Raw genomic sequence first — 12,321 nt, forward strand, 5'->3', positions numbered from 1 at the left:
TAAGGTAAGGTAGACAGCTGCTGCTGATACACACACACACACACACACACACACACACACACACACACACAATCATTTATGAAGCAGTTCCCTGACTCTGGAACTCCTCTATCACTTCACACCATTCAACATAGCAGGGGAAGAGCCTCTAACATGACTATCTATCACATCCAAGCTCTAAGAATAAAATAACTACCATTGTCTCTCCTCCACCCACAGGCAGAATTTGACACATGTTAGTGTCCTGGATTCAGCTTTACTCTTTGTATGTATATTCTATTTATGTATACACTACACATATAGGTACATTAACATGCTTTTAGAAAACATGAAAAAATACTATCCATTTTATTTGGTATTGAACTTACAGGGACCCCTTCTGCCTTAGAATCCTGAGTGCTTAGATTAAGGGATTCACCACCACACACGGCCATTCTTTGATGCTTAACTCTGTTTTTCTATGCTTTACGTACTCCAAAACCTGGCTATAGCCACCTGACTACAAAGACTGCTGAGTTCTTGTCACTGAACTGAGTATCTCAGAGTGAAGGGCGAAGTAACAGATGCAAACGGAAGTGCGTCCCCGGGAAAACATCCAGTTGCCCAAATTTCAAATTCCCTTTGAACCACATACTAAACAGACTTTGAAAGGTCACTGGTGATCTTGACAGGGGGAGATAGAACTTGAACTCGGGTCTATAGTCCCCACAAAGCTAAAGTTTAACTCTCCATTAAGAAGGGTCATGGCGTTAGCCATCACAGGTGTGGTTGCTTCAGACCCACAATTTTAATCATTTAGCAAAACCAGTCACTTTCTACCAAAGCGCACATTGCTTTCTTTACGACTCTGTAGAAAGCCTAGCAAGTGCTACTTCCAATGTCCTGTTTCTGTGTGAGTGTATCAATTGTCAAATCCAAAAGCAGTGGAGTGGTTTACTATGATGAGCGTCTCATCTCTCAGCTCTGGCCTTCCATATAGGCTGTTTCCTATCAGCAAGTCTTCTTGCTAGCTTAAACTACAATCATGTTACAGTGCAGTTACTCGCTTTTCTTTAATCTTTCCTCTGACATCTCTTTTGTCTCCTTAAGCCGAATGCCTGGAGATGACCGTGGCTTCCAAGGACTGAAGTCATTAACGTTCATTACACCCCTACAGCAAAATTTGTTAATATTTATTCCCTTACCCTAGAAAGGAATTGCTGTTATTTAGGTTAAATAATTTACACAGTTGCTCAGAGCATCAGAACCACCCTCATAAACGTCCAGACGGTGGATGATCCCTGGGCGCCATCTTGTCAAATTCAGGAACTTCTATTTTAGATTTTTTTCAGTGATGAAGTCATGCATGTCAGCTGGTGCTCGGCCAGAGAACCCATCACACAGCCTCCCGGCAGCAGAGTCTGCACTTGCCGCCATCAGAAAGATCCAAAAATAGTTCTGCTTGCAAGGAGGGAGTGTTGACAGTTGACCAGAGTCACAAAGTGATAACATATTAGGAAGAACCTTGGAAATGTTTATATTATTTACAGGCGGATGTAGAACTTTCTACACGTGTTCTTAAGTGAATACATAAAACTAATAAGATCGTGGCGTTCCTAGAAGACTGAAGGTTATGGACTTATTTGCAAAGGTCTCATGTGGTAGCACAGACTGAAGGAGGATAGAGACTTACGATCATGTCAGAGAGCCAGGTCCTGGTTGTCTATGCCACTTGCATAATGCGTTGTACCACACCAATGGCATAGAGCAGAGGCGAGAGCCAAGTGTCCAGTGCACTGAGGTGGATGAACTTATGGGGTGACAAGCATGCTATAGGAGGCCAGAGATGTGGGAGAGATAGGAGCAGGCTGGTAGATAGATGTGTTAGCTCTAGGGCTTGAGTTGCACATGGCCTCTCCTTCTGACTCCATGTATTTTGTGCGATTACAGCACTGCCATATGCATCAGGAGAGCAAGCCCAGACCTTCTGCATATCTGAGAGCACCCATTTCTAGTTATTTCTCATTGGGCAGAAAAGAGGGAGTGTTATTACTTCCTTTGACCTGAGAAGCAGATCCTTGTGTTCATCGCTAAATGCCCTTGAGATGATCCTATTTAGCCCATCCACTAACTCCCGCATGGAAGAGAATCACCCATTTTCTTTTTGAGTCTTGAGGTCAATGTGATGGTTTGAATATGCTTGGCCTTGGGAGTGGCACTATTAGGAGGTGTGGCCTTGTTGGAGTAGGTGGGTCACTGTGGGTGAGGGCTCTCATTCTCTTATCCTAGTTGCCTGGAAGCCAGTCTTCTATTGACCTCCAGATGAAGATGTAGAACTCTCAGCTCCTCCTGCACCATGCCTGCCTGTCTGGGCACTGCCATGCTCCTGCCTTGATGATAATGGGCTGAATCTCTGAACCTGTAAGCCAGTTCCAATGAAATGTTGTCTTTATAAGAGTTGCCTTGGTCCTTGTGTCTGTTCACAATAGTTCAAACTGTTTATAATAGTAGCAAAAACCTAATTAAGACAAAAAAACCCACCTATTTATTTCAAGATAGGGTCTTGCCATGTACCATAAGCTGGCCTGGAACCCACTATATAGCCCAGGCTGGTCTTGAAGTCATACTCTCCCCAGCTCAGCCTTTCAAGTGCCAAGATTAGGCTATGCCCTTATAATCACTTTCTGATAAAGAAATTGGTTCAGAGGTCAAATGGCTTGTCCTGCAGCCTACCAAGGTCAGCTGATATTCATTACAGGAAGTGGAAGCCTTGGCCTCTGTAAACCCGTCTTGGGTGACTGAGACTAACAGGAGAGGTGCCTAGCTTTGTGGGGATCATGGGGTCTCTCGTTCTTTGCCTCTTCCCTCTAGCTGGAGAAGACCTATTCATAGGTATTTTATATAATGATACTCTGTAGAATATGCATAAAGAATGCCCTGCTTTAAACCTTTAAAATCACCATTACACCAAGTTGTCCATTTGGAATGTACCTCGGTGCTGGCAAGATGGCTCAGGGTAAAGGTGCTTTCTGCAAATCCGATGGCCTGGAATTGATCGCTGGGACTCATAGCATGGAAGGAGAGAACCAACTTGTAAAGTAGTCCTCTGAATATGGGACACACACACACACACACACACACACACACACACACATGCATACATACTTGGAATGCTTTCTAATGCACATTGAAGCAATGAGTCATTTGAATCATGACATGGACTGAGTACACATAAGCACTTTCAAATCTACCCAACTCTTAATGCGATGTGGGTCTTTCATTCCCCCTTCCAAAACTAATGGTCCAGTTACTTTCTAAACTATGTGTAAGAGTCTGCGTACTTGTGAGTTTATGTGCACTATGTTCATGCAGTCAGTTGCAGAGGCCAGAAGAGGGTATCGGATCCTTTGAGCCGGAGTTGTGTAGATGGATGAGCCTTCCAGTGTGCTGGAGACTGAGCAGTGCTTTTAACAGCTGAGTGGTAGCTCCAGTTTCATCTCAGTTATCATTTTTTTAAAAATTTTATTAGATATTTTCTTCATTTACATTTCAAATGCTATCCTGAAAGTCCCCTATACCCTCCCCCCACCCTGCTCCCTTCCCCACCCACTCCCACTTCTTGGCCCTGGTGTTCCCCTGTACTGGGGCATATAGAGTTTGCTAGACCAAGGAGCCTCTATTTTTAAGAGCAGTGAAAAAAATTTTTTTTTCGACTAACAGCTAAAATGACTTCGTTTCTATCAACCTGTAAAGTCACCGGAGAGCTGATGAAGTTAATCTCACGACATGATTGTTCACACTCTCTCAGAGCTATTTTGGTATGATAGCTTGCACTGAACCCCTAAACGATGATGTAAGCATGCCTCACATTCACTTGTCACAAACTTTCTTTGAAGACCACTAACTGAAATGTCGAAGAACCAGATTTATTTATTTATTTATTTATTTATTTATTTATTTTACCAAGATAAAACATTTAGGATGTTTCCCCATGCCTCTTGAGATTTGTCAGTGATGCATCCCTGCTGAGAGAGGCCTGAGAGTTTGGCTTTGGGTTGGCTCTTAGCTAGCTTGGGAGGCAATTGAGCTTCCCTGTGTTTTATGACATTTTTTGTTTGAAGGAGAAGAGATTTATTTTGGCTCACAGTTTTAAAGATTTCAGTTCAGAGTCCGTCTGCCTCACCCATTGGGCCAGAACACTGGTGGGATTATGCATTATGCTGGGTCTGTTCTTATCACTGAGGACAGAAGGAGAAATCAGAGGCTTGCTATAACCCCCAGGGCCTGTCCTTACAGATCTAGTTCTGCTTGCTATGCCCTTCCTTCCAAAGGCTCTGTAGCCTCTCAGAAAGGAGTTGGTGCTTGGAGGAAGAATTCTGAATATGAGGCTATGGTGAACATTGGTGTGTACTAGACCATAACAGTGTGGTGGTAGTTTCCTGTTGCCGTAGCAAAACGTCTGAGATGGGGCAACTTAGAAAGAAAGGCAGTTTTGGATGAAGGCTATAGGGGGATCTGGGTGTCTGAGGCCTGGCCTTGTGTTGGCATTGATATGGTCTGGTGAGGTGCTTGCGTGACTTCGACTTGTGGAAGAAAATAGAAGTGGGCACAACAGATCCCCACCTACACAGGCTCCTGGGATTCCCTCCACCTCCTGTTCTCTTTATGTCCCCCTTGGTCTTCAGCCTCATTCTCTATATTTCCTGTTGTTTACAGTTCAGTCCCAAAGGCTTCAGATGTGAAGTTGTGTAGGAAGACCTCAGTCTACATACAGAGGATTTCCTTGAGGTCACACTGTGGGCAAGAGTACTGGAGAAAGGGCCGTCCTCAGTTTAACAAAAAGAAAACAGCTCTAATGACACGTGTACCATTCTCTTCAGGTTTCATTTGGGAAATTCAAATGATCTCATAATTTAAAAGACTCATATTCCTAGAAAGGGATGAAGACCTGATGTCAAGGCACATGTTAGAGTGTAAGGAGGCTCCACAAGGGGAGGCCCATCACTGCTGATCTGATACAGGGATCCCATGCATCTCAGGACACTCCCTGATGGTAAGGGTTTAGAAGGGCCTTTCCATGGGGTCATATACACTCACAACTCTCTGTTATTTCAGTTTTCATTTACTGTGAAATGTAGCTATATACGCCATCACAGTCATTTAAACGGGGCTCAAGGAAACACTCCAGGATTATGACAATAATTTAGCTATAAATTGTGGTCATGCTTTGTTACAGCAGCTTGAGTTCACTGGTGCATTACTTATAAAAAACACCCAGCAAGAAACAGGAAATAAAAATAAATATGAGATACAAATTTGGTGTGTGTGAGTTTAATATTCCACAAATTCTATCATCACAGCAAACATGTCAATGCTTAGGAGACATCTTGTTTATTAATTTATAAATGAAATAGTCCCTGAACATACAGTTTCAAGACATGTATTAGACACTTATAAAGAATCTAAGACACTTGGTAAATGGTTGCTGAAAAGAAATTACTACTTTTTATATGTACTTAGAAAGTAAAAACAAATGACAACACAGATTCATCCAAAGTGCACATTTACAAAGAGGCCTTCGAGGCTGGAATGATTGCTCAGTGGTTAAGGGCATTTCTTGTTCTTCCAGAGAACCTGGGTTTGGTTCCCAACACCCATATTGACTCATGCAATACCTCTAACTTAAGATTCAGGATCTGACACATTCTTGTGGAATTCATGGTCACTTGTACGCATGTGCACATGCACATACAAATACAGACACTGATGAAAAATAAAAAGACACAGCTTAATGCAATCCATCATGTGTGGTCTAGAAAATGAGAATATAACTATCGCTATAGAGTGTGTTGATGGGACATAAGAACCCACCCACTAATGTGTCGTGCCGTGCTGTGAGGCACAGGGAGACATTCCTGTTGGTGTGATTGTTATTTGTAAAAGATCCAAAGCTAACCACATACTTTCATACAGTAGTGGAAACCAGGCCAACATGTTCTCACCAAACTCTCTTTCGAGAAAATCCTACTGACAGAGTCAAAAGTCAGTGATGAGCAAACATGCATGTTTCCACCAGAGCAGCCTCCTATGGCTATATCCGTCCAGAACACAGAACTCACACAGTCGAGATGCTGGTCTAAGAAGATCACTGGTAGCAAGAGAGACAGGCAGTGAAATGCTAAGCCTTCGTGTAAGTGAAGGGATGTTATCCCCAAATGTGTAAGAGTAGGGTCTTTGGTCTTGAGATAGAAAACTCAAAGTTCCTGTAAAAAGTGTAAGAGTAACTTCTAACTAGCTCTGCAGAGAGGTCAGTAACTGACCAAAGGGGGGAACTATCATAAACGTTGATGGAGAAAACCAAGTAGTTTAAAACAGACCTTGAGTTTTTAACTGGTGAAATCCTGAACACATTTGGGAATAAGCCCTTGACTCCTTACCTTGCCATACTTCTGTGCGTAAGAGCCTGTGAGGAGAGAGTGGAAGACGATGATGGTTTCATCCAAGTCCCAGACAAACACACGCTGAAGAGAAATGGCCAGGGTCAAAATGGCTTAAGGACACAGATCTTTACAGTTAGAAGATGTTCCCTTTCTTGTTTTATGTAGTCTTGACTGGTTTATTAAAAAAAAAAAACAAAAAAACAAAAAAACCTACCCCCTTTCATGGTTTATTCATTTTTTAATCTTATTTTTTATTTTGTAGTATTTTTCTTTCTTTTATTCTTCTTTTACATATTATGTCCTGACCAGTTTCCCCTTCTTCCATTCCTCCCAGTGCCCCTTTCCACCTTCCCTTTTTCTCAGATCTACTTCTCCTTTGTTTCCCATCAAAACCAACCAAGCAAGTCTCCTAGGGACGTCTGCCAAATATGACATAACGAGTTACAATAAGACTAGACACAAACCCTATCAGGGACAAGGTGGCACAGTAAGGAGAAAAAGGGACCCAAGAGCAGGCAAAGGAGTCAGAGATATCCCACCCCCACTGTTGGGAGTCCCACAAAACTATCAAGCTACACAACCGTAAGGTATATACAGAGAGCCTAGCTCAGACCCACACAGGGTATGTGTTTGTCCCGTCAGTCTCTGTGAGCCCCAGATGAACCAAGCTTTGTTGAGTCTGTGGTTCATGTTTCTAATTTGCCACGTCTGACTCTCATAAAACTTGGGGACATGGGTGATAAAAATTTTCAGAAGTTTAATGATCAGGGGTCCTGACTTGTAATGGATATACCCCAAATTTGATTATAGTTAATGTGGAAAAGATACATTCTGACTTTATGATAGAAAGCAGTCTAACCTTGATATATTTTATACTTCTAGCTCTCATGGGGGTTCGCTGTGTTTTGGAATTTATTTGGAATTTGCATAAAATATTTTCAAAATGGATTTAAGGCAGTCTGTGGGTAGTTCCTAAACAACAATGGTAAAATGTCACATGGGTTGGTGAATGTATTGTCTGGCTTGAACACTACAAATTTAGGAGATTGGGCCCAAACAACAGAGGTTTGACATTGGAAGAGAATCTGGACTTTGGACCACACTGGATGTCACTCCACTCTGGAATGGGCCAGTGTCTCTGTCCAGCTCCCTGTCAGTTGCCCCCCCCCCCAGCTGTCCTCTTCAGGTCACACCACCAGGCTTCAGAACACGTTTCATCTCTTTGGTGTATTCAGACATATCTCTTAGGAAGAGGCACAATGTGTGCTACTCGATCTGTATTACATCTGGAAATTAATCCTTTCCTTCAGTTGAACTTTGTGATTGTGTATGGACATATTATGGTTACTGATAGATCTCTATGCTAGAAACTCAACTTGCTTAATGTAGTTACATTTCAAAGAGCTCACAAGTGAAAAAGAGTACTTTAAAATCCGCAAATATGACAGTTTTTAAAACACATATATTCATTGACAAGATTTTACTATTTTCCTTTCAGATTTCTTTATCTTTCTAAAATATTTTTCTAAGGATATTATCACATAAGTCATAGCTTTATTTTTTTTAACTTTTTTCAGTTTGAATAAAAAATGAAATTATCATAGTCTTTAACTTTCAAAGTATTGTTACCTCTGACTTTATTGTTTTAAATTTTGCTAGCTTTAGATAGATAGATAAGTAGATAGATAGATAGATAGATAGATAGATAGATAGATAGATAGATAGATAGATAGATAGATAGATAGAAATCTCAAAACTTACTAGGTATTTAAAGTATGACTATAGCATTCAGTAAAATGAAGTGTCTTACATTCGATGGCGATAAGCAGGCATACCTCTAGGTCGCTGTCCGGAGGTGGGGAGGGATTATTTTTCCGGCCTCTCCCTCGAGACTTTGACCCAGAACTTCTACATGTTCTGTCGTCGAGATCTTTGATTGGTGTGGAGGGACTCTGCACTGTATCAAACTCTCCTATAAACAGCATGGCGTGCCAAGAAGAACAGTTTAGTTTTAGAACAACTACAAGTCTTCGTTGTCACTTAACAAATCCCTATACTTTAGTGACCTCTTTGTGACAAGAATTATAGTTCAAATCTGTAAAGTTGTAATTTAGTAAAAAATAATGAATAGGTCATTTGACTTCCTCATAGAACGCTGACTGCCTCGAGATGCCAAGTACCCTCAAGCTTCCTGTACTTTTGCCCCATTTTTTTCTGTGTTTAGGTCTAGTCTCACCTCCATTTGGGCCACATTCCACAGAACAGGATGTCTGTGAATCAGCCCTGCACCCCACCTGCAAACTTGCCACCCCTTCTTACTGAATGCACCTCACCACTTCCTTATTGCCTTGTGTCCACCAAGGAAACTCCGTAAGGCCATAGTCCATACTCCTGCTGCTCAGGGGAAGTGAAAACCATGAGCTTGGGTAGTTCTCCAGCAGTTATATTAGAAGGAATAAAGAGGCATGTAAGATTAACCCACATGTGTTAATTTCGTATACACAAAATATCATTTGAGCATATAATCAATTTTAAAAATTAGGAAGAAAAATTTTACCTTTATTCTTTTCATAACAAATTTTTGCAATCTTGTGCCTGTTATAGTTATGTCCATGTGCAATATCTGTGTTGTAAGTGCATGATAGCCATAACTAGGCTACAGTTACACTACTGTATGGTACAGTTCCTTTGACTCCCTGATATGCTTACTAAAAGCTAATTTCCACTCACCAAAACTTGAATGCACATACTTTGCTGAGAGTCCTGAATAACCATCAGATTAACAAATTCAGAATACAAGCTCAGCCCCTCCCTTTCCAGATAGGCGATACATCTGATCCTATTAAACACGCCCCTTCAGAGTTATTATGTGGCGGCTGATACCTGCGGGATGTTAGGTCCAGCTTTGCTCTCCACTGTCTTCCTACCTCACAGTCGAAGACTCTTGTTCTGCCACGCTCAGGGCGGGTACCAGGGAGTTCTGGTTTTCCTACTCTGGTGCCAGTGTCTCATAGGCTAACGTCTCTGTGGGTGAGGACCCAGAACAAGCGCCCTCCACCCAGCTGTCACTTATCTAATTGGCTTTTCTACGTCCTACAAGTTCTTGAAATCCAGACTCATGAAATGTTAGTGACCATGGATCTTAACAGGCATAAAGCAATGGCCAGTAGCAAGCTTGTGTTAAGGTAAATTGAGGCTACAAAGGCCGCAGCCTAACAGCTCAGCTTGACTTGTAACAGTCAAAAATCAAGGATTTTCCTTAGTTTTCCTGAACCTTAGATTCAGCGTGTACTGAATTCTGGGTAATAATCCTTTAAAAAATTTTTGAGGATGAATTATATTTGTATTTAAATTAAACCATAAGCATAAAATGAAAATCTCTAGGCATGTCTGCTATCAAGGTACATTAGACTTAAATAATGTAAAAAGTAATAGGATGATCTTCATTTACCATTGAAATACAACACAGTATGACAGATCAATAACTCACAGAGAATGAAGTAATACTGAACAAATGGCACATTAAATGTAGCTTTTCTGAGAAACAGTGATTGTTATAGAGTAAACATCTTACCATATGTTTTGATAACAACATTTTATTTGGGAAGTATCATATGGTATGGGATCAAAAATATGCCTTAGCTGTCTCTCCCATAAATGGAGGGGGAGGAGGAGATAGAGGGACTATGAAAAGAGTCATTTGAAGGGTCATATGGAAACCTAATATAGTAGAAACTTCCTAAAATATATACATATGTGAAAATAAATAAAGTTTCCAAATAGTGGGGTAGACAGAGCCCCAACTGGGCATCTTTCATCACACAATAAAGCTTCCAATGAATGGAATGGGGGTACATCTAATATAATTGTTGGTCAAAGGGGTCCCATGAGACGCTCCAACAAACCAGGCTACTGCCAAGCCTACTGGTTGAGTACTACTGGTAAGATAAAGAACTGTTGCTGAAGACATCTACACAACTCACTGAAGATGGTGAAGTTGCGCTGGTGCCTACATAGTGCCTTCACCCCTACTAACCAATTTTCATTATACGGGAAGGTATTCTGCACACTACCAAAGGAGAAAGCTAAACACCAACCCTTTGATCTACAACGGTGTCCTGCCTGCAAGGTGTGCTGGTGCAGTGGTGGCACTAAGCCTGTGGGAGTGACCAAGGACTTAAGGCCCACTCCATGGGATGGAACCTATCCATCCTTGACACTGCTCTCATGATGGAGAGCCAGCCTGAGACCAGATAGTCAAGGCACCTAGGGAAAACCAAATACGACTGTCCTACTAAAGGAACCTAGCACAAAAATGACTCCTAATGACATTCTCCTATACTCGTAGGTCAATGTTTTCCTCAGGCATTGTCAAAGAAGATTCCTCCTGCCGTAGATAGGAACAAATAAAGAGACCAACAGCTGGACAGTATGCAGGGATGAGAGACCTTGGAACACTCAGTCCAAAACAGGATGCCTTTATCAAATCCTTCACCTTAGGGCTCAGGGAACCTTGTGGGCGAGCAAGAGGGGATGGAGGACACTAAGCAAACAAGGCCTTCTAGACACAGCAGGCCTGACGTGTCACCTCACAGAGACTGTGGCAGCATGCATAGGTCTGGGCCTGAGAGTCCCGGTGCTGAGAGGGGAGGTAGACACAGGTCCTAATTCCTAAAACAGAAGCTATCTTCCACTGAAAACCACTCACAAATAAAAAGTTAGTTTTCTCTAATGGAGTCTCACCGGGTATACAAACAACAGTGCAGGGTGGGCCCTGTGCTCAGCAGGCCAACATAAAACCAACTCAATGGACTTTAGGGGCTTTGCGTTGTAATGATTTGCCTGAGCATTTCGTTCTTTTTGTCACCCTATAATTCTTTTGCTTATATATTACGATTTTTGTGTTTTTAGGTGATTTCTGTGCATGCCAATGTGTTTCTTATGCTTTGAAAAAGATGTTTGGTTTTTATATTCATATTTATTGCCTAGTACTTTATTATTTTCCTGATGAGAGAGAGAGCGAGCAAGAAAACATTGTGGGTTTGGGTGAGTGGGGGAGAGATGGCGAGGACCTGGGAGAAGCTGGAGGAGGGGAAACTGTGATCAGGATATATTTTATGGAAAAAAAAATCTCATTTCGATTAAAAAGTAAACTAACAATATAAAAATACATCTTACTGTAAATGTTGTTTGCTCTTAAAGTATTGCCAGCATGGCTCCTGGTTTCCCTGCCACTGCCATCCCAGACAGGATGGACAGCACAGCGAGAAAGCGCGTTAACTACAAGTTTGAACATAGCCTTACCTTGCAGCAGCTTACGGTCCAGCTTATTTGGATAGGCTTTAGATATTTGAATGCATGGCAACTTCCAAGTAACACTCCACACACCCTTCTCTGCTTTCCACTCTTATACTGGCTACTGGGACAAAAATCCCCTTAGGTTAATAAGTCATGCTAATCTAATACCTTCCTTTAAATAACATGATTCAAATTAATTCATACCTCAAAATTTTATTTTTATTTATGTGTATGTGCACGCGTGTGTAGGTAGGTATGTGTATGTGCACATGTAAACCATGTGTTTCTGTAAATGCCAGGAGATTAAACTGGATCCCTGACGTGAAGTTATAGCTGTCTGTGAGCCTCCAGATATGGATGCTGGGGCCCAGACTCAGGTCCTCTGCAAAAGCAGGGAGTGTTCTTTACCACGGAGACATTTCCAGCCTCAAACTAACTCTTACTTTAAAAATAAGCCTAAACAAAACTCTTTTGGGGTAGCATTTATGAAACCTCTCTCTTTTCGCACATGCACATACACATTTGTTGTTCTTTTTTCTTATTTATTTGGCTTTTTTCTTCTTGAGACTAGATTTCATGCCAGCTTCAAACTCCTTACATAGCC

The 12,321-nt window shown here is 41.6% G+C and overlaps 1 protein-coding gene across 7 annotated transcripts in view; it reads right to left on the bottom strand.

Moving 5' to 3' along the window:
- Eya4 (EYA transcriptional coactivator and phosphatase 4) overlaps positions 1-12,321 on the bottom strand; it is a 237,307-nt gene that overhangs the window by 26,018 nt on the left and 198,968 nt on the right. For all 7 annotated transcript variants that reach the window (XM_021221739.2, XM_021221741.2, XM_021221740.2 and 4 more), the window contains 2 exons: positions 8,255-8,391; positions 6,417-6,500 (listed from right to left, as the gene is read on the bottom strand). In XM_021221739.2, the coding sequence (XP_021077398.1) occupies positions 6,417-6,500; positions 8,255-8,391 (221 nt within the window). The remainder of the gene's footprint in view (positions 1-6,416; positions 6,501-8,254; positions 8,392-12,321) is intronic.

Source organism: Mus pahari, chromosome 21, assembly GCF_900095145.1.
Source record: "Mus pahari chromosome 21, PAHARI_EIJ_v1.1, whole genome shotgun sequence".
NCBI classification, from domain to species: domain Eukaryota; kingdom Metazoa; phylum Chordata; class Mammalia; order Rodentia; family Muridae; genus Mus; species Mus pahari.